The sequence below is a fragment of the Ipomoea triloba genome, chromosome 9 (assembly GCF_003576645.1).
Source record: "Ipomoea triloba cultivar NCNSP0323 chromosome 9, ASM357664v1".
Taxonomy (NCBI): Eukaryota; Viridiplantae; Streptophyta; class Magnoliopsida; order Solanales; family Convolvulaceae; genus Ipomoea; species Ipomoea triloba.
In genome coordinates, this window is record NC_044924.1 from 31471900 (window position 1) to 31499117 (window position 27218).

At 34.7% G+C, this 27218-nt stretch overlaps 3 protein-coding genes across 6 annotated transcripts in view; 2 read left to right on the forward strand and 1 right to left on the reverse strand.

Annotated features, from left to right (window-relative positions):
* LOC116031009 overlaps window positions 1-1220 on the reverse strand; it is a 4523-nt gene extending 3303 nt beyond the window's left edge. The window contains exons 1-2 of one of the 3 annotated variants that reach the window (XM_031273437.1): window positions 904-1220; window positions 429-486 (exon numbers count right to left, since the gene is read on the reverse strand). The gene's annotated coding sequence lies outside the window, so the exon portion shown is untranslated. Of the gene's footprint in view, window positions 1-428; window positions 487-898 lie in introns of all 3 variants that reach the window. The other 2 variants (XM_031273434.1, XM_031273438.1) reach the window with 2 other exon arrangements.
* Window positions 1-27218, forward strand: part of LOC116031004 (putative pre-16S rRNA nuclease) — a 518904-nt gene that overhangs the window by 204278 nt on the left and 287408 nt on the right. The gene's annotated exons all lie outside the window — the stretch shown is intronic.
* On the forward strand, window positions 13109-14827 carry LOC116030994 (polygalacturonase-like). Its single transcript, XM_031273416.1, has 4 exons — window positions 13109-13593; window positions 13698-13987; window positions 14094-14322; window positions 14414-14827. Exons 1-4 carry the CDS (start codon window positions 13150-13152, stop codon window positions 14633-14635), a joined length of 1185 nt encoding a protein of 394 aa, XP_031129276.1. The 5' UTR covers window positions 13109-13149; the 3' UTR covers window positions 14636-14827.

The following is a 27218-nucleotide window of genomic DNA, read 5'->3' on the forward strand; positions in this document are numbered from 1 at the left end:
TGATATACTGGTAAATAAGAAGATAGCGATATGATCCATATTGTGTATAAGCTAGATATTTATGTTACTTCGGGATTGTTTATCATTAAAATTCACACCTTAAAAGGGAAAAGGAGGAACTAAACACTTGAGTCATCCTCATTTTAAGTGCAACTACTATACACTAACCATCATTTTGATGTAAATCAGTAGCACCTCTTAAGACAGGAAATCTCTAAGGTGCAACATGAAGTTCACCAGTGCATAGCATCACTACTGTCATGTTCCAGTAATGTTAATTGTAAACATACTGCATACAACACTCATTCTTAACATGGCAGGTTACAGCTAGCTCTTATATATGGTATCTTAATCTAATAATCTACATGTGAATATAAAAAAGCCCAATCACATCGAATTCATATCATATGGTATTTAGAGGTTCTTACCAGGTTTAATATCTCTACGTGTGATATTCCGGTCATGACAAGACTTGAGTGCCATGAGCTGAAAAAAAGAAAAGAAGATAGAGTATCTATAAGCAAAACTGCATATAGATGTTACTTCTAAAAGATTGGCCCAAAATCCAAACTAGAATTATTAAATGTAAGAAATTACAACCAAGTCCATCTATTAGCACATTTGGGGATAATGCGGTTAAAAATCGGAAGCTTAAAGCCAAAAATGAGTATGATTTGGGTTTTAGACTAAAAATCTAGCAAAGTAAAAGATTAGATATTAGTTCTTAAGCAAAATATGTGAGTATGTTAACCTGTTTGCAGTATTCAGCCACACCAAATTTGATACTCAAACAGCTTTCAATAGAAAAATAAATACCCCATTGACTAAAAGAAAGAGTTCGAGATTCATAAACCAAATCAGACCAGAAACTACATTAAAACTGTGCAAAAAACTTGACCTGACCATAAAAGGAGATGTAGATCTGTTGGCGGCGTGGCTGTGGCTTCAGATCTGTTGGCGGCAGAAATGGAGAGGAAACAGCGGTCGGCTGTGGTCTCAGGCTTGGAGGAGAGGAAATGGAGGCATCGGCTATCTCGGTTGAGGAGGAGCGGCGACGGCAGATCTAAAGAAAATCTCAGATCGGCTATGGTCTCCTCTCGTTTGAGGAGGAGAGGATTGAAATGGCGATGTCTCTCACGGCAGAAATGGAGGAGAGAAAATGGCAGTCGGCTATTGTCTCAGACGATGAGAGGAAATGGAGGAGTCGACGAGAACGAGATCTGAAGAAATGGAGGCCTAAATGGCTAAATGTGTTGGGAAAAAGGTAAGAAAATTGCGATGCCTGACAGCCTGAGTATATTATTATTATTTTAATATTTACTTCGCGGCACCCACAGCCACAAGTGCCGCGAAAAATAAATTATTAAAATAATAATATACTTTTCGCGGCACCTATTCTCAATGGGTGCCGCGAAAACTATATTATTATTTTAATAATTTACTTTTTGCAGCTCCTGGTCTCAATAGGTGCTGCGAAAAGTATAGTCTTTTTTTTATTTTAGGGAATCTACTACACCTTTTTAAAGAGGTGTAGCGGAAAGTTAGGCTTATATGTTCAATTTTGTAGTAGTGTGGGGTTTTGCAAGGGTGGTCGGCAGTCAACCCTCACCCCAACCCCTCCGAGACCAAGTGAGATGCTGGAGGCCCGGCTTCCACGGGTGCAAGGAGTTCAAGCTCGGCCACTACGGGCGTAAGGAGCCCGAGCTCAACTACTATGAGCACAAAGAACCCTAGCTTGGCAACCAAGAGAATGAAGAGCCCGAGCTCAGTCGCGATGAGCGCAAGGCAGAGTAAACAACCCTATGGTCGCAGCCATGCACGCTGGCCTCGACCTTGGCAATCCCTAACGGTAGTATATATAGGGGGACGCCCCCGCTCAGTACCTAACGGAATAACCTATTATGGGCAGCTTGCCCTTTGACAAGGCTGAGGCCAAGCAGGTGAGGAGAACCTACCTGTTCCTCGGTGATACATTCTATAAGATGTCAAGTCTAGATGCCTACCAATCCTGCCCGTGCAAGCCTGACCTACCTGCTGGCTAGACCACCTCAAAGAGTACAAGAAGACGGACGTTCTTGTACTCATTCAATTGAGTGGAACATAATTTTTGTACTTGTCCACATAAGTAGCTTAGTTGGTCATAGGGATGAAGTTTAGAAACAATGATATATGATCGAGTCTCACCTGGTATGCAATTATCTTAAGAGTCCTTCACTTCTAAATAATTTCATATATGTTACTCATTCAATTTATAATTTATGTTACCGTGGAAATAATTAATACTAACACAGTAACACATGTTATATACTTTTTTTTAGTACTACTGACCATAACCCTATTATAATGCAATATATGTTCATAACTACTTTCTCAATCTACTGAAGTACAAAGAGACAATACCGTATCCACTGATGCTCAAACTTACAATCTCCCATATGGGAGAGCAATTTGGTGTCATTAGATCACAGGGTCCTTGGCACTAACACATGTTATATACATTTACACGATAAATCATCATATGATATTTTCATTTTATTCATATTTTAAGTGAAACAAATAAACAAATCACGAAAAATAAATAAATTATATATGATAATTTTAATATAAGATAATCATGAAAATGGTAACAAACAAATTAAAGAGTAAGGCATTAGATCAATATTAAGGAAATGCTTCCCACCCTTACAAAAAGCTTCCAAAGTATACGCCTACCTTGCATTTATGTTGTGCCTTAAAACTAATCTAATTGAGTTTGTTATTAAAAGCTACTTATTTTTGTCTACTTTATTTTTTTATGAGTTTGCCTTTAGTTTTCAAATGTCTAAAATGTCCTTCATCGGTAAAATGTTTACTGTATGCACTTAGTCCTAAGCTACTACTTTATTTAGAAGTATTTTGAATTAAAATAGAACAAATCGTTGTTTAAAATTGTTACGTAGAGGCCAAGAGGGCCAAGTCCATTTGATAATATTTGATACCCAACTTTAAAGAAATAAATTTATGTATTCGTTATTTGTTCGCTATAACTTTTTAACTAAAAATTTGATCCAGACAATTGTTATTAGGGCCGTTGAGATTAAGAGGAGGATTTTATTTAAGAGTAACATTATTCATATAATCATATTCTCCATTTTTAATCTTTGCTTACCAGTGGTATGTGAAAAAGGGTGATTCACAACTTTTATTACTTTTTTTTATATTAATAAAATTATAACACATGTGAGTATGTGACAGAAGTTCTACTCTATAAGACTACGTATATTATATCCCGTTGTTTAAATTACAAGCATCAAGAAATTAAAACCAATTTCAGATAACCCTCTGAAAAGTAAAGTTGCGAAGTCATGAAAAGATTTATGTTTATTCACCAAAAAAAAAAAAAAAAGATTTATGTTTAGGCTCAAAAGTTAGCCAGTTTTTCAGCTGGTAAAGTACTTCATTTCCGCAAAATTGAATGCTTTCATTTCAGCGGCCCCCTAAAAAATGCTTCTTTCTCAATTCATCTTTGTTCCTATAAATATCCATTAACTCGATCAGACTTGTTCATTATGAAAATGGCTGCAAAAATCACTGATCTTCTTCTCATGCTACTCATCTTTGTAAGTGAATCACGTGTCATCATCTCAGCATTCAATGTTGTTGATTTCGGGGCAAACCCTGATGGCGAGACTGACTCTTCAGAGTCATTTTTAGGTGCATGGGCGGCCGCCTGTGCCTCGCCGGAGCCGGCCGTCATTTACGTGCCGCCGGGAAGGTATTCGATCACGCAAGTTAAGTTTGGAGGAAAGCAGTGCAGGAGCAGAGGCATCGAATTCTTAATCTACGGCACCCTGGTTGCTCCCGCCGACTATAATGTCATCGGAAACGTGGGTTACTGGATTCTGTTTGATGGCGTTGACGGCGTCTTCATTAACGGCGGCACCCTCGACGGTCAGGGTGCTGCCTTGTGGAACTGCAAGGCTTCCCAGAAGGATTGCCCCATTGGCTCTACGGTAATAATTCAATCAAAAGATTTAACTATATATATTACTCCCTCCTTTCTCATTTGATGAGTTTCTAATTTTCCATTAATCAGTGGTTATTTTTAATTTAATTTTTTATAATATAAATTTAGTATGAAATATTAGTATATAAAATTTATATATTTAAAAAAACTACATTAAAAATACTATTAAACATTAAAATTTTTAAATTTAAAATAAAAAAAGTTGAGAGAGAAAAAAAAAGAAAAAAAATTGATTTGACCAATGAATAATAAATAAGACAGATAAAATGAAACATGGAATATTATTTTGAAATTAAAATTCCTATATTAGGCCTTGAAATCTTGAAATGCATACATGCAGAGTTTAGGGTTTATCCATTCCAACAATGTCATGGTATACGGGCTGACCTCCGTTAACAGCCAGTTGTTCCACGTCGTTATCCTTGCTTGCAAAAACACAACGCTGCAAGGGTTAAACATTATGGCCCCTAGAAATAGTATGAATACAGACGGCATCCATGTCCAGTTCTCGTCAGGTGTTGTCATCGTCGACTCTAATATCGGCACCGGAGACGACTGTGTATCAATCGGCCCAGGTAGTACTAATCTATGGATTGAGAACATTGTGTGTGGCCCCGGCCATGGAATCAGGTAACATCTACTTTTGTAAATATCATTTTACAGTTGTGTCATATGAGGTTAAATTGCTCTTTTTTGCTACTCCAATAGTCTTTTCTTTTTTCTTTTTAGTTTTTCATTACTTGAATATCAATTATGATGTAACCATATATAGGAGTGGGGAGAGTTCGATCAGGTGACTAATATGATCCACCAATCTGAATAGATCAACGGTTGGGGGTTGTTGAAAAAAAATAGTGAGGTTAGTTTTATAAATATTACAAAGTTGAAAGTTTATATTATCGTAATTAGAAAATTGAACATGTGTAGTTCTCAACCATTGATGAACCCTAATAAGCGACTAAAATCTGTCTCACTTTTTACAGTAGGGAGTATTCTCATTTGAACCACCCTATGGGCCAAGATCAAATGAGAACATGATCGTTCGGTAAAAAGTGAAAATTAATCTCAGCCGTCCATCATAGTTCATTAATAGTTGATACTCATAGTAAAAAATAATACGAGTCAATTTTATAATTACTTTAAATTTTCAAGTTTGTAATATTTATAAAATTGACCACACTTCCTTTCCTTTTATTTCTTTTAGCAACCATCAACTTTTGATTTATCTAAATGGATGGACAGATCATATAAATCTTTATATCACGTGAACCCTCCTATATACATGTGTGTGCGTGGGGAAAAAGTAATTGGTTTGTGAAATTGGCACGAACAGCATTGGAAGTTTAGGCAAGGATTATGAAGAAGAAGGGGTGCAAAATGTGACGGTTAAAATGGTTACCTTTATAAATACACAAAATGGTGCAAGGATAAAAACTTGGGGCAGACCAAGCACAAGTTTTGTGAAGGATGTCCTCTTCCAACATGCTCTTATGTACGATGCCCAAAATCCCATTATTATCGACCAGAATTACTGTCCCTACAACAAAAGTTGCCCAGGCCAGGTATTATATCAACATTTCAATATTTGTACGTTTTCAATTTTGATAATTATATAATATTACTTTTCACCCAAAAAAAATTGCCTTTATTATTAAAGGTTTAATTAACTAACTCATAATAATTGTACATTATTTCAAGTTCATTATATAAGTGTGAGACTCTCTTTAAATTGCCTATATATCAATTTTTCATGTATATTAAAATAAAATCATTACATTTTTAAACTATAAGCTTTACGTGTATATATAGATTACAAGCTAACCCAACCTAGACTACATGAAAGCTGAGCTAACATTATCTTCTATACAAAGTCGTGTCGTGCTAGCCCATGCAGAATGGGCCTTGCCACATTGAATCAGCCAAGTCTAGCCCAACCAAAATTCTATGAAGAGTGGTTGCCAGTCTGCCACTACTCCAAATACAAAGTCATGTCGTGCTGGCTCATATATATATGTTAGTTTATCTCACACTATCATTCTTAAATCACACTCGTTAATCAAATAAAAAAAAACATAAAATATATGATAGACAAAGTAATGTGATTCTTTAAACATAAATATAACCTTTACTTTTATCTATCAAAACTATAAATAATGAAATACACTTAATTAGATGATAATAATACAAAATCTCAATCACAATGACAAATAATTTTTAATCAATGATGAATAAATAACTCAAAGAGTATAACAAGCTAAGAATCCATTTTTATTGTTACTTTCATTAAAAATTAAACTTAGAGCATCCTTATTAATGGAGCTTTTTCGCGATTTTTTAGGAATTTTTGTAAGTGTTATTAGGAAAGAGAAGATGAGAGGGGAGGAAAAAAAATCTGATTTCAAAAAATAATAATAAATAAAAAACACCTGGCCCGCCTGACGCGCCCAGCAGTTATTACTTCATTTAATTATTTTTTTACTTGAAACTATAAATAACTCTTCATGTGCAGATGATCTCCACATTTCTCTCTCTTATTTTCTCTATGCTCCATGTGGCATTTAATCTGACATAAACCCCAAAATATCTTCTAGTAGGGATGCTCTTATAATCTCTTAGATTGATTGTGATTGGTTATTCAAGTACGGAGTGGTGTTAATATTTATTATTATTGTTACAGTATTCGGGTGTGAAAATTAGTAATGTAACATATGAAGACATCCGAGGAACATCTGCAACGCAAGTAGGGGTGAGACTCGACTGTAGCGCGACGAACCCGTGCAAGAACATAAAACTACAGGACGTGATGTTGACTTACGAAGACGGACCGGCCGAAGCGTCATGCGTTAATGCCGACGGAACAACTTCCGGCGTTATTCAACCTATGGTTTGTTTCTAATTAAGACAACAACTTAACGTATGTAGCAAACGTAACAAAACACGTTTTTCTTCTTTTATGTTTTATTATCTTTCATCATCTTCAATTAAATTAAACTCAATGCGTACTTTTTTTTTTTTTTGAAAAGAACTCAATGCGTACTTGAGAAATGCCCGTCCACATTATGTTGTGAAACAACCCGAAAGAGATTGCTAAGTTGGAGGAACATAATTTTAATTAAAAAATAATACAAAATTGTTACCGCACGATTTTCTATGACTTTAGACATCTTTAGTTAAAATTAAATATGTCTATTATTATTACATTTTTTTTTTGTCAATTCTTTACAATGACCTCACTATTAGAATATTGAAAAATAGGATCAGAGATTTAGATATTTTGACTGCTTGAAGGCCTTGAAATTAATGCAGGTAAGAAAGTGATAATATAATTCTTAGTCCTAATTTTTGTTTATTTTGATAATGAGAATGACATATATATTAGGATTCTTCTTGTCCACATCCCCATTAATTCCCTTGTTTGATGCTTTACGTATCCTCAATTCTATAGGTTCTATAACATCTAAAAAATTATACTCCCTTACCCAAATCTTTATTATATTTGCGTATAAATTGTCTTATTTATTTGCATTTAATCATTGTTTGAATCTAGTTCTATGATTTATATATTTAGCTTCAAGCTAGGATTATTGTTCACATTTTAGCCTCTGCAATGCTACTAGATAGCACCAATGTTGAATGTAAAACCCAGCAACCTACAACCATCTACTTCTTGGAGCAAACCCCCACTGCCTGCCTTATTCTCAGTATCCCAATGTTTAATTTTACCCAATCATCATGACACTTTAGCCATTTAACATATCTGGTCTCATAGTACGTGTAGCAGTCGTGTCTTCAATTTAGAAATATTTGGTGCACAATCCAACCAAGTTGGTTAGACTCTTGACTTGATAATCTACAAGCTAAGGTTACATGTTTGACTTCCAACAGGGCTGCCTATTGGCTTACTTGATTTGATGAGCTGATCAGCTATTGATAATTTACGCTAATTTATCTCATTGTAGTCTTTTGCTAGTTAAAATAACATGGCGGATCTAATTTATCAAGTGCAATAATTTTATTTTTTTTTTAAAAATGATTATAGTCACATGTAGATGATAATTTGATAAGCATAGATGGAATAAGTAGTAGTGCATGGTTGCGTTCTTCATGGATCTTATTACTAAGTTGCTACATCAAATCATGTGTTCTCATTAATTGCATGCACCGCTCCCAAGAATTCATCACGATTCCACCTACGTACATGTCCCTGTACGCCACTTCCCCGGCCTTCTCCGATCCTTAGATCCAAATCAACCAATTTGTTTAATAATTCAACCAACACTATATATACCGGACTATGTAATATGTTGTCTTCCTCGAACTTGTTAATTAGAGTGTAAAGGTTACGTTGTAGACATGTTTTTTAGGTGCATATTTTTCCTTTCACTATTTGTGCATCTTTTGTTGGTGTCTCCTAGCTCCGCGGCCTACAATGTGGTTAGCTACGGTGCTAGAGGAGACGGCAGGACGGACTCGACGGCGGCTTTCCGCCGCGCATGGGTGGCCGCGTGTGGCTCGACTAGGCCGGCCTCGGTTTATGTGCCACGCGGCTACTTCTTGATACGCCCGGTGTCGTTTAACGGGCCGTGCCGGAGTAGGATGGAGTTCCGGGTCGACGGCACCATTGTTGCTCCGGACAATATTTACGCCATTGGGAATTCGCAGTTTTGGATTTTGTTTTATAAGGTCAATAGGCTGTCGGTCTATGGTGGCACCATTGATGCTAAAGGCCATGGTTTTTGGGCTTGTCGAAAGAATGGTCGCAACTGCCCAGGTGGCGCTAGAGTATGTACTTATAATATAAAACAAAAAACTTTATTATCTCTAATTTATATTCTCATAAGGTACTCTTCAATTTGTTTTAGTAATTAGTTTTGATTTATTTGATGTAGTCATTAACAATTATGCATTCGAGTAATGTGGTGGTGAGTGGGCTAACATCACTCAACAGCCAAACAATTCACATTGCGATTGCTTACAGCAGCCACGTGAGAGCTCAAAATGTGAAAATTATAGCCCCAAGTGGAAGCCCCAACACAGATGGCATCCATGTGCAGAACTCAATGGGTGTCACAATCACTGATAGTACCATAAGGACTGGCGATGACTGCATCTCCATAGGTCCAGGCTCCATGAACTTGTGGATTCAGAAGATTGGCTGTGGCCCTGGCCATGGCATCAGGTATTAATAATTAGCTACCAACAATATCTATCTTCTTATTGTTCTTCCCCTTCCCTTAATTTGGCCCTGACCTCTCAGTGAAAGACATGAGTACTTATATATATATATATATTTTATAATATGTATGTGCTTACATTATATTGTTTTTGTTGAATTGGTTTATAGTATAGGAAGTCTAGGCAACAGCAACAACGAAGCAGGGGTGCAGAACGTGACAGTGACGAACACAGTGTTCACAAGAACCCAAAACGGCGTGAGGGTGAAGTCATGGGCAAGACCAAGTGGTGGCTACGCAAGAAACCTAATCTTCAAAAATCTCATCATGAGAAATGTTGGTTACCCTATCATCATCGATCAAAGATACTGCCCGGATGGCAGCTGCCCCAATCAGGTTTGCCCGTGGTACTTTTAGATAGTCAAAAATCGAAATCACTTAGTACGTATTTAATTTTTAGTGAAATTAAAATAATGTTTGTAAAATTAATATATAGTATCTATGATATGATTTGGATGCAGAATTCAGGTGTGAAGGTTAGCAGGGTTACATACAGTAACATCAAAGGGACATCATCCACGCAAGAAGCCATTAAGTTTGAGTGCAGTTATAGCAACCCATGTCGTGGAATCAAACTGCAAGACATAAACCTCGCTTACGTTAATCGCCTCCGAAGGCCCACTCTCGCGTATTGCAAAAATGCAAGAGGAACCCACACTGGCATTGTCACCCCCAAAAGTTGTTTCTGATCACCAATACACTAAATACAACTTATTAATAACCTTTGCTTTCATCAACTTCTTGTCATCATGTACATATATTTCTCCAAACTACCTCTGGACCAAAATGACCTTATTATGGTCACTGGTTTATAAACATTTGGAGATTTGTCTCTAGACATTTACTCCCACCATTTATCTTCAAGACAGGAGTGAAACTTATATTTCTTTGAGATTCAATTATTGCTTATTGAAGCTCTTGTTACATGCAACTTTAGTCATGCGGTAATTATTTATAATGTCGGAAGATATGCACTTATAATAATATATGTGTTCTGCAACAACCTGAAAAGTTAAGTCTAATGAAATAAAATTTTGATTATATTCTATTAAGAGAGTCTCTAAATAATTAAATGGTTCTTCTATTTACAATATTCAGACTTTAAATTTTACTTAAAAAGATGAAACCAAACTCATTTCATTCAAATGGATAGACAAAAACCATTTTCCAGGTCGGCAATACAAAAGCGCCCAGCTAAGAAGGTAGTGGTTAGGCAACAAGGGAGAGGGAAACATGCAAATACGTTGAATCACATGCCCACATGCTTTCTTAGCTTCTTTCTTTATTTTTTTTTTTATTTTTTGGCATTATTTATATACTATTCTGGTCCAATATGAATTCAACTTATGCACCAATTAGGTCGTCATTCTAACCACAATAGAAAAATCAATACCGTTACGAAATAAAACAACAGTAGAAGTTTTGTACGTTCGGTGCCCACATGGACAATTGGTTGCTTGTTGTAGAAAAAAATGAAATATTTTTTTAAAAATAAATTAGAATATAATACGTAACTGTAGATAAGAGATTTCATATGTCACCGCATCTTACTCTGGTTGCTGACCAAAAAAAAAAACTATGAGTTTCTCTAGAAAATTATTATTGGTAATGATTTTCAATCTTATATGATATATAATCATATATGAAATACATAATGGTACAAGGTCTAATTGATCCTTTAAAAATTTTCAAATTAACAAACATTACTTAACAATTTATTATGACTATATAATTCTGGTATTGTCACGATCATATGTTTATCACTATGTCAAAAATTGAGTTAATACGAATCCTTCGAGTATAGTGGCACCGCAACATTTAGTTCTAAACGTTAATTTAGCCATCACTAGTCTTTCGATTTTCAAATTTAATCACCTTTGGTCCTTTCATTAGATTATGGGCAAAGTTAGGAACAAAAATGGTTAAAATTTTGAAAGTTGAAGGACCATGAGCGGGCGGTTAAATTGAAAGTTGAAGGACTGGTTAAATTTGAAAATTGAAATGTCGCGACGCTACTATACTTGGAATACCCTAGCTGGTATTAATTAACTCGTCAAAAGTTATATATGATTGATAAGGAGGGCGAACCTTTATTTTTCTTATACTTGCGTAGTTGCCAAAGTATGTTTCAATGATAGGGTGTTTGACTGATTCACCTAACAAATATTACTTAGTTCTTTTTTTTTTTTTTGAGTAATTACTTAGTTCTTATATAGGTAGCAATGAACAAGAAACAAAGAAACGTAAGACATGAAATGCAGAAATAGGGTATTAGTATACAGACCAAATTTTTGTTTACCATCCGACGTGTAAATAAAGTTCTTTTTATTTATTAATTACCATGAATTAGATAATCTACCTTACGTTAAACATATATATATATATATATATATGTATTGGGTTTATCGAGGCAAACCCCACTCCTCTTCCGAGTATGTGAGTAAACCCTCGCCCTGTGATCCTAGCCGGCAAAGGACCACAAGGAGGAGGACCACAAGGAGGTTAACCAGCCTAGGTTGCCCATAGCTGACCGGCTCAAACCCGGGTGGCAGACGGTTTCGAACTCAGGACCTCACGGCCGCGAGCGTCTTGGTCTTGCCACTCAGGCTGCCCTTACGGGCTATATATATATATGTATGTATGTATGTATGTATGTATATATGTATGTATATATATATATGTATGTATGTATGTATTTGTTAATTAAATAGAAATCATGTATTGATGTATTAGATCCTGTGAACCCACCCCTCCCATGTGAGGGGCGCAACTAGACCACAAGGTCTTTGGTGTCTAATAATTTCTTTTAGAAAATACATGTTAATTTTTTTTATTAGAAAAAAAAAACTCTTATCACATTTTATAAAGTTTTTAACTTTTTATAAATTTCTTACCAGGAAAAGTTTTTGCCCATCATAAAGGTTATTGTGAACATCTAATTATTAATTACTATGTAAACAGAAACTAATTATTTATGGGCACGATTAACATATATTATCAATTAATAATAGTAGTTATTATCTATCATATCTATTTATGCAATTAATTTTGGTAATAGTCAATATTTACTATATTAATCTACACAAATTAATTCAAACTTACTTTAAATTAAATACTCTAGTTTGAGTACTATTGACCCTATTACATTGCAGTTTTGGGTGCTACTAGATCACAAGGTCTTGCTAAAAATACTCTAGTAGTTTAGATATATTTAAATTATATAAGTTTGAACCCTATACTCTAGTACTCATCGACAAATTATTGTGTAGACCATGGTCTACACAGCTGAACCATTAATATAAGATACATTTTAATATACGAAAAATATATTATTTAAATACTAAAAGTACATTATTTTATATCTTTCATTAGGTTGAGAAAGTATGTATGATTTAAAAATTAACAGCTCAAATCTCATGGCATGTTTTACCTAGAACCTCCTTCACACTAAATCTCATCCATATATATATATATATATATATGAAAATAGAAAATAGTTTATACACGTATAGAGAAAATGGCAGAAATTTCTGCTTAAATTATGGACCATATGAAGCATTAGATTATTTAGATATGTATCTTCCCACGTGATAATCTAACATTCCTGACTTCACAATAACATCATAAATCAGCAGAAATGAGTTATTCACCTCATCGAATCTTTAATTTTGAGATCAGATACGGAGCACTTATTTCCATACATCATATCAAAAGACACTTAACGAAGATTGTTAGTTAAACGTTGAAAATTGGTAAATCTTCTTCTTCATTTTAACATGATTTGTCCATGATTTTATGTACCAAACTGTTCGTCCTTTCCCTATAAATACCCTTTCATCTTCTTCCCCTTCTCACCAATCCCCACTTCCCTCTCTCTCTCTAAGATACATACAAATTAAAGTTACAAATATGGCAGTCTCCAAGCTTTGTTTCTCACTTGTCTTCAGTTTTATCTACGTTACAGTTGCATCAGCAGGCAGTGGTAGCTACAATGTCCAGAGCTTTGGAGCGAAACCCGACGGCAAGACTGACTCCACCAAGGCGTTTGTGGGCGCATGGGCGGCGGCGTGTGCCTCCACCGCTCCGGCCACCATTTACGTGCCGGCGGGGAGGTTCTTGGTTGGGAGTTTGAGTTTTGGGGGGCAAACATGCAAGAGCAATGCCATTTCTTTTCAAATTGATGGCACGCTTGTGGCTCCATCTGACTACAATAATGTGGTTGGAAAGAGCGGTAATTGGATCAGATTTGAAAAGGTGACCGGAGTTTCCATTTCCGGCGGAACCCTAGACGGCCAAGGCGCTGCTCTTTGGGCATGCAAAAATTCCGCCAAGAATTGCCCCCAAGGAGCTACGGTACTTACTATACCCAAATTAAACAAACTTCATCAACCATATATATATCAAGAATCATAATCTTTTCCTTTTTTATGATGGCATATATATATATATATGTACAGACACTGGCGTTTTACAACTCAAACAACGTTGTTATCAGCGGACTAAGTTCAGTAAACAGCCAAATGTTTCACATCCTCATTGACGGCTGCCACAACGCCAAGTTACAAGGAGTGAAGATCTCGGCTCCCGGAAACAGCCCCAACACCGACGGAATCCACCTTCAATCCTCCTCAGCTGTAACAATCTTGAATTCCCACATCGGCACCGGCGACGACTGTATCTCCATCGGCCCCGGCAACTCCAACTTGTGGATCGAAAACATCGCCTGCGGCCCCGGCCACGGAATCAGGTCACCCAAAAACATTCAATTCTTAAAACTATTTTATATATATCGCATATACAGTACAAATGAATCTTATATATGTTTGTGTATGTGGGCGCATGCATATATGCAGCATTGGGAGTTTAGGTTGGGAAATGGAGGAGGCTGGAGTGCAAAACGTGACGGTTAAAACCGCTACATTTACGGGCACTCAAAACGGTTTGAGGATCAAAACATGGGCAAGACCCAGCAATGGGTTTGTGAGAAACGTTGTTTATCAACACGCAGTCATGTCTGGCGTACAAAACCCCATCATCATCGATCAAAATTACTGCCCTGACAACAAAAACTGTCCTCAACAAGTCAATCCCAAAACCTTAAATTAAAATTAAAACAACCAATTCAATTGAAAATGAAATCTTAATTAATTTTATGATTAATTATATATGACAGAGCTCGGGCGTGAAGATCAGCGGCGTAACATACGAAGACGTACATGGGACATCCGCGACGGAAGTGGCGGTGAAATTCGAGTGTAGCAAGACAGAACCGTGCAGCAAAATAACGTTGGACCATGTAAACCTGACATTCAAAGATGAGAAGGCTGAAGCGTCCTGCGCTAACGCCGGTGGGACCACTTCCGGTTTGGTTCTGCCCTTAATCGGCTGCTTCTAGGCCGCCGCCGCCGCCTATTATTATATTTCTGGATTCATAATTAATAGTTTATCACTAGAGATTAGCTTATACCTACACTAAAACAATATTATTATTAGGTTTGTTTTGTATTAGAAGAATGGAATTTTATATATTCAATATTCAAATTACTAATTACTAATAATTTCTACATGCTAAGAATTACCCTTCAAATTGTTCTACTTTACTTAATTAACTTCTTTTAATTTGCCTCTTTTATTACCAACTTACTAATTACTTGCACCAAATCTTTAGCCGCCTAAAATGATTTTTCAAATGTCAAAATCCTTCATATTTATTTACGACGGGATCAAGCATTTAAACATGTTTTAATAAAATAGCTAGTAGCGAATGTGTAACTTTATATTAAACTTATGTAGTAGTCAATACCTCATTTCAATAATAGGATTTTGGACTTGAAATTCCAAATCTACGCCTAACAACTACTCATAAATTGACCAGTTTTAAAAAATTACTACCTATGCATATATAGTCATAGTTATATCTTTTGAATAATTATTTCATTTTTAAGGAATATAATCCTAAAGTTTATTCGTCTATTATATTCCATTCTGGAATGAGATTTCTATTTTTATTTTTTCAAATTTTACTCCTTAGACAAAACATGTTGTTAATATACCAATTAAATTAAAGAATATTTGATGATTATTTTAAAAATAGTTCATTCGCATAAAGCAAGTAAATACTACGAACCCAAAATTTAATGGTTTATAATTAATACGGAGTACTTAGCTTGTTGCTTAGAAAGTAGTGAAAATAGATTTAAAAGGGATTGTTTAGCAGAGGGTTGAGTCGAACATCCTACCATCGATAGAAAGTAGTGAAAATAGATTTAAAAGGGATTGTTTGGCAGAGGGTAGAGTCGAACATCCTACCATCGATACATGGTGCTGACTGCTATGTAAGTATAAGGAAATAAAGTTCCACCTTCACTGAGTGAAATTCGTGTTCATTTTGTGACAATAACTAGTTTACTCAAACCAAGAAGGTTAATAGATAACTTTCATAAAAAATTAAATTTAGAACATTGCAGGTATCAAATTCAATTAACTTAAAAAGAGTTGCCACAAATGAATATTACGGAGTAATATTTATCTTGTGTTGGAAAGGGTAATGTGGTATTGGTAGTTGCATGGAAAGTGAGATAGGGCTGGGGAATCATAAATGACAACGCAGCAAGATCTGAAGACAGCCGACAAGCATGGTCAAACGTTTGTTCCCTGGTTTTCTGATCTGATGCATTATATATTATCGACATATCCTTATTGGCCAAAGAGGAATAATATTCGTGCAATCACACTCGTGAATGAGTAGACCAGTCATGCCTTCTTTACTTGCATTCGTGCATTTCTGTTAGACACACATCACCATTATTATCATCATCATCACCATATCCTACTGAGATTTCCAATTTCCTCTCATCTGTTTGGCCAACATATATATTAACAAATGAGCATAAATATTTTATTTTATTTTTACATAAAATTCATTATTTGGGGTTTGATATCCGACTCTAATCCACTCCAAGAATTTTCACAAATACTTTATTTTAAGTCCGTACAAGATTAGCTTAATGATTCAATAAGTAGTATTTGAGAGAAGAGGATACTTCATTTTAATTCGATTTTTTATATGATATGGTTAAATTCGTTCAATCCATATATTTAATTAGCCCGCATGATCTTGGATACGGCAATTAAAATGATCTCACGGGCATATACAATGTTAACGCACAACGGATCATGGTGTCAATCTAAAAAGTAGAGCATGTCATCAAATAGGGAATCATAAACATATTGGCAATTCTCAATGAATGAAGAAATGACTAATTTAGACCAATGCTTATACCGTGGAGGCGTGGACTAGGATCATGTGATAAGATGAGTCCCTTACACGTTTTTTTTTTAATCTAACCACATGTGTCTTCAGTAGTCGACTAGCAACTACTTACTGAGACTAATCATGTTTGTGTTGGATAGGACTTTAAGAGTGGCAAAGCATCCTCATGGGTTATGTTTTAAGGTAATTGAATTTACAAGACTGGAACTCGAGACATCTAGTAAGTTACAAGCTCATTTTTAATGCATCATCTTCACTTGTAATACACTAAAACTGAACGTATTTATATCCAAATATAATAAACATACTAAAAATAATATGTAATACATTAAAAATAAACATGTATCAAAGTTTACATTAGAAGTTGGGAATCGGGTTGCACATTATAAATTGTCAATTTAGACCCATTTATAGATATCTACATTCAAAGCATACGGAAAAGAAATGCCAATAAAAATAGGCAAATTATACTATATACCAGGGTCCACAATGTACCTCAGTCTAAAATGACATTCAGATTATGTGCCTACAATTAACATATTATGTGTCTGAAGTTAATAGATTATGTACCTATAAATAAATTGAATGTATATAATATGTTAACTGCAGATATATAATTTATTAACTACAGATACATAATATATTAAATGCAAGTACATAATATGTTAATTGTAGTAGACACATAATTTATTAATTGTACATTCATTATATGTTACTACACACAAATAATTTAAATATCATTATGGATTAAGATCTACGAAAAATTATTTTGTACACCTTGATCCAAAATACATAAATTATATACTGAATGTTCACAATTTTTATATTGAATGTTCACAGTTTGAATTGCGAACATTCAGTATATAAATTGTGAATATTCAGTATGTTAACTATTGAAAATCTACAACTTAACTCCGATCCATGATATAGCAATGGGTCAATTGTATAAAGAAATCTAAAGTGGAAAGCAATTTTCATGTGCCATTGCATATTTAGTAGGCTTGTGATTATTGGGCCATATACTTATTACCGCAACCAGTCTAATCTAAGGCCTACACGTGTGAGTTTGCACGGCATTGCGACATCTGCACGGCTATCTGCATGCTGCATTTTTAATCTAAGCATCTTCTAATGCAATGTTTGATTGATCGAGGATGTTTGCATGGTACGGTGTGAGCATATGTTAATGCACGGAACTTGTTAACGTGCTACACAATTAATTGAACAAATTAATTTAATAATATTGATGCATGGGAAAAATTATGAAAAAATAAAATAATATAATATAGTGATGATTAAGAATTAAGTATAATTGTAGGTTTACGTGGACCACTGACATACATGTTTATTTTTATTATATTACAAGTTTATTTTAATTGGTTCATTATATTTTAATACAAGTTCATTTTTAGTGCACTAGCTATATCTGACCAAAGAAATGCGATCCTCTTAAACAAAATATAATGTTTTTTCAATGTATATTAATTGAAACTTTGATTATTGAAGTCGCATTACCACAAAATATATAAATAAAAGGCAATGAATCAATTGAGTTTAAATTTAGTAAAGCTATTATTTGGAGCACAAGGAAGCTATGATATCGGCTGCCATGGTGCCGGTAAGGGTTGCGCTGGCCAGGCCAGTAACTCCATGTGCCACAGATAATGTTCAAACGTACAAGTTAAGTTCTTTGTACCAACAAATTTCTAGCTAAGTAAAGTTTATAATACTCCGTATTAAGTACTTCTTTAATTATTTAATCTATCAATATCTAAATATATGATACCAAATACGTAAATAATGAATAACTGTACTTTGAATTGCACTCCTAAATATACAAAAGATAGATAAAATCGGCTAAAAGTTATATCATTAGTAGTGAAGTTAATTAAAATCAATTGTTTACCACTACGTCAAAAGTTATAGTTATTAGTAACGAATGATGCAACTTTATTTTCTACTTATGTAATAATTAGTTAGTGTCACATTTCAATGATAAGATGTATGTTGTACTTCATCTTTTAAGTCTTGCCCAACATAGAGTTCATCACCATAAAAATATTATGTTCATAATAGTGATGAACTCTATATTATTATTGGCCATGACTTTATTGATCCATTATATTTTTACAATAGAAGCATATAAGAGTTGACTTTCCAACAATCTGCGTTGGTACGTAGTTGGTACTACTAATAGACATTTTAAAATTCCCTAAAATAGTAAAAAAGAAGTTTAAATTCAATTTCTTACCATAAATTCTAAGTTTCTAGCCACTTTTCACCTTGGTATAACCTAAGTACCTTTGCATGCATTACAACTAATATATCTCCAATCAATAACCTTGTATACAATTCTATAGCAACCACAAAGTTACACTCTCAATGGGAGAAGCTTGTTGGCCTTCTTGGCCTGGTTTGAGTCAATTTCTTATATAGACAATTTAGGTTGATTTACCTTCTTGTAATCTTTTATTGACTAGGGTCACAAATTAGCAGTTACTCATACATGCACACCTTTAGATAATGACTGCGAATTTTTCAATTCTACGGCAATAATTAGCATCTTAATAAGGGAAATTTAGGGGGGAAATAGCTTTTTAAAATTAGTTTAAGATAGATCGAGTACAATGGAGCAATATAATGCATTAATAATTAATAAACATAAGTTGACATGACAACATCTTATCCGAGAATAAATTTAAGAAGGAAAAATCATTTTTCTTTTCATTTCATAAACATGCATGTTTGAAGTTGAAGTAAGCGGCGGTGTAAGATGAAGGCTGGCTACTTGATTGTAATGTAATCCATTTTTCAATCGGTCGTTGTCTTGCATTCCAAGAAGAATGCTCAGCTCCCTCTCTGCACAATGACAGTTAGCTAGCTATGTATGTATATATATAATTCTACAACTGCGGGCCATTATATTCCAAGTTGTAACACCCACCAAATATATTTTACAAATTAAAGTTGAAGAAAAAAAGATGGTGAGATTATTTATGGTATTATTGGCTTCATTGTTGTTATGTAACATAGCAAATGCAGCGTCATCATCGATATCATACAACGTGATAAACTTTGGGGCAAAACCCGACGGAAAAACCGAGTCGACTCAGTCGTTCCTGGGCGCATGGGCGTCGGCATGCAGGTCGCCCCGCCCGGCCACGGTTTACGTGCCCAAGGGCCGTTACTTGCTTAAGGAAGTGGTGTTCAACGGCCCATGCAACAACAGAATCTCCGTGCGAATCGACGGCACGCTCGTTGCTCCCACCGATTATCGGGCATTGGGAAACTCCGGCTTCTGGATCTTGTTTAGTAAAGTCGACGGGATTTCTGTCGTCGGCGGAAAAATTGACGCCAAGGGAGCTGCTTTCTGGGCTTGCCGGAATTCCGGGAAGAGCTGCCCCGTCGGAGCAAGGGTACCAACTCAATTACGTACATTATATATATTGTCTTCCTAAATTACTAATAGCATATATATAATTTTATTTTGTTATATACCACAATTACATCCTGGAGATGCTAAGGTACCCAACAATCCTCTAGTAATATGATGATGCTGGACTTGACTTTTATCCGTCTCCACCCAACAATATAATAACAACATTATTATATTTATTTATTGTGTAGTGCGTTTAATCAATATTATAATTATAATTATAAATTTTGTTGGAATTAATATATATATTTGATTTGTGATTTGGATGATGGATCAGTCGATGACATTCAGAGGGGCAAATGGCGTGGAGGTGAATGGTTTAGTATCGTTGAACAGTCAGAAAATGCACCTAGTAATCAACGACTGCAAAAACGTTGTGATTCGCAACGTGAGGATGATAGCCCCAGATGAGAGTCCCAACACCGACGGCATCCACGTCCAGGGTTCCACCGGGATCACCATTACCTCTAGTATCTTGAAGACGGGCGACGACTGCGTATCAATCGGTCCAGGTACAAAAAATATGTTCATGGATCGAATACTATGTGGCCCTGGACATGGTATCAGGTAATATTATAATAATAATACTATGAATATGTTACAAATACAATGACTTGGTTCTAATTTAAACTTTTGAGTATTACGTCAATTTCACATTTACTCTTATTTTTAAAAAATTGTCACATTTAGTTCTATATTTTTCATTTTTAGCCGTTTATTCATTAGTTTACATCATGTGAATTTTACTTGTAATAATTTCTATTTCTCTCAAGTCATTTCATTCAAATTAAACACAAAAAGTAAGTCTTTACTTTTTTTTAAACACTCATGCCCCATCTTTTTTAGCCCAAAAAATCAAGCCTTCACCACCGGCCGGGTTCAATCTTGTAACCACTCATGTAGTAGTTGTCACGATGTTAACTAATTAAATCAACTCAAAGACACATAGGTGAAGTAATATATACTCCTTCACTATTATAGTTGAAGAAGTTAGGTTATTCAAACTTCAAAGATATATTGTCAAAGTAAAAAGTAGCTTGAGAGATGGAAATAGATAGAAATAGATAGAAATTGCGATCGAAGGCTTGAATTGAGAGATAAAAATAATGAGTTACTAGTTAATATGGTTTTCCTCTGATGTATGATTTGCAAGCTGCGCTGTTGCATAAAAGTGGAGTTTACCTAGTGCACGCTTCATATAGTGGCTACGGGCTTCCCTCATCACCTAAAAAAAATTACAAAATGAAGAATGTAACACTAAATGTGACGATAATTTTAAAATATTATAATTAAATGTGCAATTGAAGCAATAGTTGATAACTAAAAATGAAGTTAATTAGTGTTACAATATAATTTAGCACTTAATCCCCATATATGGTATAATTATTGCAGTATCGGAAGTTTGGGTCAGAATGCTGTAGAAGACGGTGTGCAAAACGTAACACTGATAAACTCTCTCTTCATCGGATCCCAAAATGGAATAAGGATAAAATCTTGGGCACGACCAAGTACTGGGTTTGTCAACAACATCAACTATCGCAACATTGTTATGAGGTATGTGAACAACCCCATAATCATCGACCAGAACTACTGTCCAGACAACATCGGTTGTCCTAACCAGGTACGTAATTCCTTGTAGCTTATATATACATATCAATGACATAATTAAGCTTGAATTGAGACCCTAGTTATGTTATGTTTATAAATTTGATTTGGGGATGGAATTGACAGACATCTGGAATAAAGATCAGTGGAGTGACATATAAGAACATACAAGGAACATCTAAGACAAAAGTTGCAATGACATTTGACTGTAGCCCCACCCAAAAATGCAGAGGGATAAAGTTGGAAGATATAAAGTTGAGGTATTATTTGAACAACCAGAAGGCACAATCCATCTGCAAAAACATTCAAGGAACTACAACTGGAGTCATCTTACCATATAACTGTCTCTGATCACCCTCCATATAGTTGTATATATATATATATTCATTTTGAATTGGTTTCAAGATTATTATTTATTAAAATTAATATTCTTTGTTATATAAAGTTTTATACTGTAACTATTATATTATCATGAAAATAATAAAGCCTTGTGTATATCTATAATAATGAAATTATTTGTCTTTATAAGGTTGTGGAGTACAAAATTAGTATGACCAATTCAGAGCAACCTCAATAGTGATGTTTTATTTTTTATTAAATTTTTTATGTCAAATATAAGAGAGAGTGATGAAATGGGGGAAAAAAAATTGAAAATGAAAAGGCTAAAGAAAGTGATGTCATTTACTATTAACACGTCCAATGAACGCGGCTAGTGCATGAAATGCGCACCAGCAGAGCTCCTTTATTTGGCCCCACAAAAAACATTCATAATTGCAACATATACAACGTTCTCTTTCATATATTCTCTTCCCTCCACCTCACCCAAAAATTCACACAAAAAAAAAAAATTACCATTGAAAATACAAGTGTACTTGATGGCATGGTTATACTCATTTGGTCATTATTTAATGAAATAAGATTTCTTTTTTCGATTTTGATCTCACAATTTTAATATTCTTAACTAGGGGTGTAAATGAGCCGAGCGGTTCGCGATCTGCTCACGAGCCGCTCGGTCAAAGCTCGGCTCGAGCTCGGTCAAATTCGAGCTCGAGCTCTCGTTTAGTAATCGAGCCGAGCTCGAGCTCTAATGTCTTATGCTCGTGGCTCGTCAAGCCGCTCGCGAGCCATATAAATAAATAAATAAATATATATATATATATATTTATATAATATAATATATACATATAAAATTATAGTTTATTTTTAATTGAAACATGAATTTAAAATCAAACAGGTAAAATTTGAGCTCAAAATCAAACTCAAACTCGAGTTCAACCCTGATCTTGAGCTCGAACTCGAGCTCAAGATCGAGCTCGAACAATTGAGCTACTCGAGCTGAACTCGAGCAGCTCGAAAATTGGTGAGCTTGAGCTCGAGCATCAATTCTTGAGCTCAATCGAGCTCGAGCCGAACTCGAGCCGAGTCTTCCTTAACGAGCTCGAGCTCGAGCCACCCTATGCTCGAGCTCGGCTCGGCTCGTTTACACCCCTATTCTTAACACTTTTAGTCCATTTTCAAATTCTATTGGTAGTTTCGACCACTAAGAGCATCAATACCAGTGAGTGGTTTTTGGAACAGTAGTATGCCACATGGATCGAAGGAGAGATAAGGAGGAGAGAGAGGGATAAGGGTTCATCTACAAGAGATGAGTTTTTTTTTTTTTTTTTTTTTCAGAAGTGGGACCCACAGTAGATTAATTTCACACGTGCAACATCGCGTGGAAGGCACAAATGCACCCGTTGTTGTTGTTGTTTTTTTTTTTTTTTTAAATCAATTTTTTTTTATTTTTTCTTTCCTAATCACACTCACAAAAACCTCTCAAAATTGCAAAAAAAAAAAAAAATAAAAAAAAAAAATTTACATTAATCGCATGTTTTTGTGCTAATCCAACGTGTCATGTCCTGCCTTAATTAGTTGGTGATCTATGTCCTTGTGATAGCCCAAAGTGCCATGCCTTGCTTCAAACTCACAAATACCCAACTCACTAACGTGCTTCTGATACAAAATGATATGAACGCCGCAAGTTCTAAGTAAACCACACAATGCAAGCTAGCTCACACATCACTATTTCAGTAAAAACTAGCTAATTAAAATTTGTCAACCTAACACACTAACAATTACAAATAATTGATGGCTATTTTTGTTGGTTTGAGTTTGTATGTAAACAATTCCCAGTAAATATGGAGCTTTTGAAGTGAAAAATCATTTGGAAAGGCTTCTATTTTCAGACCTTAGCTTGTTTATGAAGTAATGGTATAGTAGGTTTCTATAGCCACCACCGTGCACTGCAACTTACATGGCCATTACCACCACCTTGTTGGAAGTTTCCCATTCAAGAAGGAATAGAAAGTGCAAAAGCCTTGTCCCACATTGCTTTTATAGGAAAACTTTTCCCTCCTTTTTAACATCAACTTGATTGGAGCATTTGAATTATTATGGAGTGAAAAGGAAGGGGGAACCTTGTGTGCGGGTTGTCATTTTTCCCGACCAAAATTATTATTTGTGGAGCCCGAATTAACTCTTTCGTTTGTGGCCTACACTAACTCCACCGCGTTGCCATTTTTCCCGACCAAAATTATTATTTGTGGAGCCCGAATTAACTCTTTCGTTTGTGGCCTACACTAACTCCACCTCCGCGTTTTCATAAGCTATAAATACTTGCATTTCCAGAGCATTCAAAGCATCCCATTCGATTCTTCTCCTCTTGTCTTCTCTCTCAATTCTCTCTTCGTTTGAGCGCATTTAGTACGAATTAATTGAGAATTAATTCGTAGATGTCCTGTGTTAGCCAGTCGAAAGCGACCGGTCCCCGGTAAATCGCTTTTAAGACAGTGTCTCGCACACGTCATAGAATTTCTTTCTATTTCTTTTGATATCCAGCCTATAGCAAACGTAGTCTGATCTACAACATTTTCTACATCCGAAAACCAACAGGCCTGCCGCCGCCTCCCATCATGGCTACTAAGCTTTGTGAAGTCTTTGTAGCCATCGCTTGGTTAATGGTTGTCCGAATCTGGATGAGGATTTATATGCGGAACGGAAGCTGCTCGTCTTCATCTAATCGAGCATTGTCCCAGATGATGGTGATGGGCTTCCATGGCAGCAGTGGTTGTAGAAAATGCGGCTGAGCTCGAGCTGCCATGGCAGTTAACAAAGATAATATTTGAAAAAAAAAAACCAAAAAAAAAAAGAAGAAAAAGATGATAAGGTTTAACCGATTGTTAACAGGTAATAACAGGTTAAAATTGTTCAATTACATATTTTTTTCTTAAGTTTAAAGGTTTAATTGAAATTTTTTATAATTTGATGACTCAATTGCATTTTCTTAAATAGTTCAGGGACTATTTGACCTTTATCTCAAAATTTTAAACTTTTTTTTTTTAATTCTATTGACTCTGTTACAATGTAGTATCTGTCCACACATACTTTCTCAATCTACTAAAGCACAAAGAGTCAAAAACTAGGAACCCTAATTTTTTTTCTTTTTTGAGTAACTAGGAACCCTAATTAATTAAGAGGGAAAATGTAGTATTTCACATTAAAAGAAGACACATTTTAAAATAGAAATAAAAAGGAGGTGGGATTATTTGTGTATTCAAATAATGTACTTTATGTACACAAGTGAATTATTTGTGTAGATAAAGTACATTATTTTTTTAAAATGATAAAGTACATTATTTGAATGCAGAAAGTATATTATTTTGTTTACTATTAAATAATATACATTCAGTACAAAAATAATGTACTTTTAGTATATTTAAAAATGCATTTTATATTTTAAAAAAGTATATTATTTAGTACACAAATAATATATTTTATGGTCCATACATCACTATATGGACTGTGGAACATGGACCACATGATAATTTTCCAGAAAGAGGCCAGAGAGGAATTTAAACTCAATGCAATGGACTTAATCCAATAAATATTGGTAAATTCAATGAAACAGCCCAAGACTTGGAAGTTGGAAGTCCATCAAACAACCACCAAACACCTTTTGATATATGTGAAGCGATATTATTACGTACACTAATTAAACTAAAGGGAGAATGGTATTTTAGTCCTTCTCCCAATACATTTGGTTGAAGGGAACTAAAATTTGTTTTACTTAAAAGTATTACATTTTAGGCAAAAACTTGTGTGAGCCCGTGTCATCGTGAGACGGGTCGGGTCGGGTCATGCTGTAAATGTAACACTTATATGCACAAATGTCATACTTATATGCTCAAATGTGATACTAATTAGGAATAAAAAATTTGTTACTTATAAGAGTAAATGTAATACTTTTAAGGGAAAATATAATACTTTTACATTTCGATTTAAAAGTATTACATTTTTCCTCAAAAGTATTATATTTTCCCTTATAAGTAAGGAAAAATTGTCAACATTACTTATTATGGAAAATGTAACACTTTTTCTCTTATAAGTAACAAAAATTGTACCAATTAGTATTATATTTGAGCATATAAGTATAACAGTTGCACATATAAGTGTGACATTTGCATGGTGCTTCGACCCGACCCGACCCGTCTCACAAATAAGGATATGTGAGACGGTATCACACAAGTGTGACCCTACATTTTATTCACTTTATTATTAGTTTTTTCTTAGCTTCTTTAATTAGCTTAATCATTTTGAAAACGTTTAGTTATAAGATTATTTTTATTCGTTAAGAAGTATTTAAATGAATTTACAGTGAAAACAAAGTTATTACCTGATGCTATACTTTTGACTTTAAATCTATTCTTTTTTTTTACTTATTTAATGTGTGCTTTGGAAGGAAATTGATGAATTTACATATTTATCATTTCATCACCGTTAATTTAAATAGATATTTGAGGTGAAAAAACTAAAATGACCACCAAACAAACAATTTAGAAACTAAAATGAGGTCACATGTATAATTAAAGAACTGAGTTGACTATTTTAATATAATTAAGGGATTAAAATGACGATTTTTCTTTTGATATATGTGAAGCGCAATTATTACGTACACATTAGAATCATCATTGTCACAAGCACATAATGTTGGTAAAAAGGTGTTAGAACAATATAATGTCGAAGCGAAGCTAGAAATTCGAATGCAGAACTGGAGAAGAAAGCTAATGTAAGAAGTCTGTGTTGTGTTCCTGGAACACTACCTTCAAAGTGTTATTTACCCGATGACGATGCAGTCAAGAATCCCGGCACACTTCTGACAGACTACACATGCTTATTACGCTTAGTTTACACTAGTTATAGCGCAGGTGAATCTGACTTTACTCAGACAAAGAGACGAAAGAATTAAAGAGGAGGAAGAGATTCTTGGTGTGTTGTTTCCCACTAATGATCGATGTTTATATAGCAAACCAGCCAACAAGAAGCTCCATTTTTAGCCACATATGAGTGCCGCAGGAATAGAAATGTGAAGTAGAGAAGATTTCACGTTCTATGATCTCATTAACATGCGGACAATATAAGCTGTAATGATCTTAAAAAAAAAGCTAAGGAAAAAAAAAAAGAGCTAAGGAAAGAAGGCTAGGTTAACTTGAATGACTTCCCAACACAGAAGACAAGACATCATCTTGATTTTAGTGACTTAATAATTGTGCATGTCTAATAAACTTTTAATATTTCAAGATCAAAAGATACATGTATAAATAGTAGTTCTTCATATTATATTCG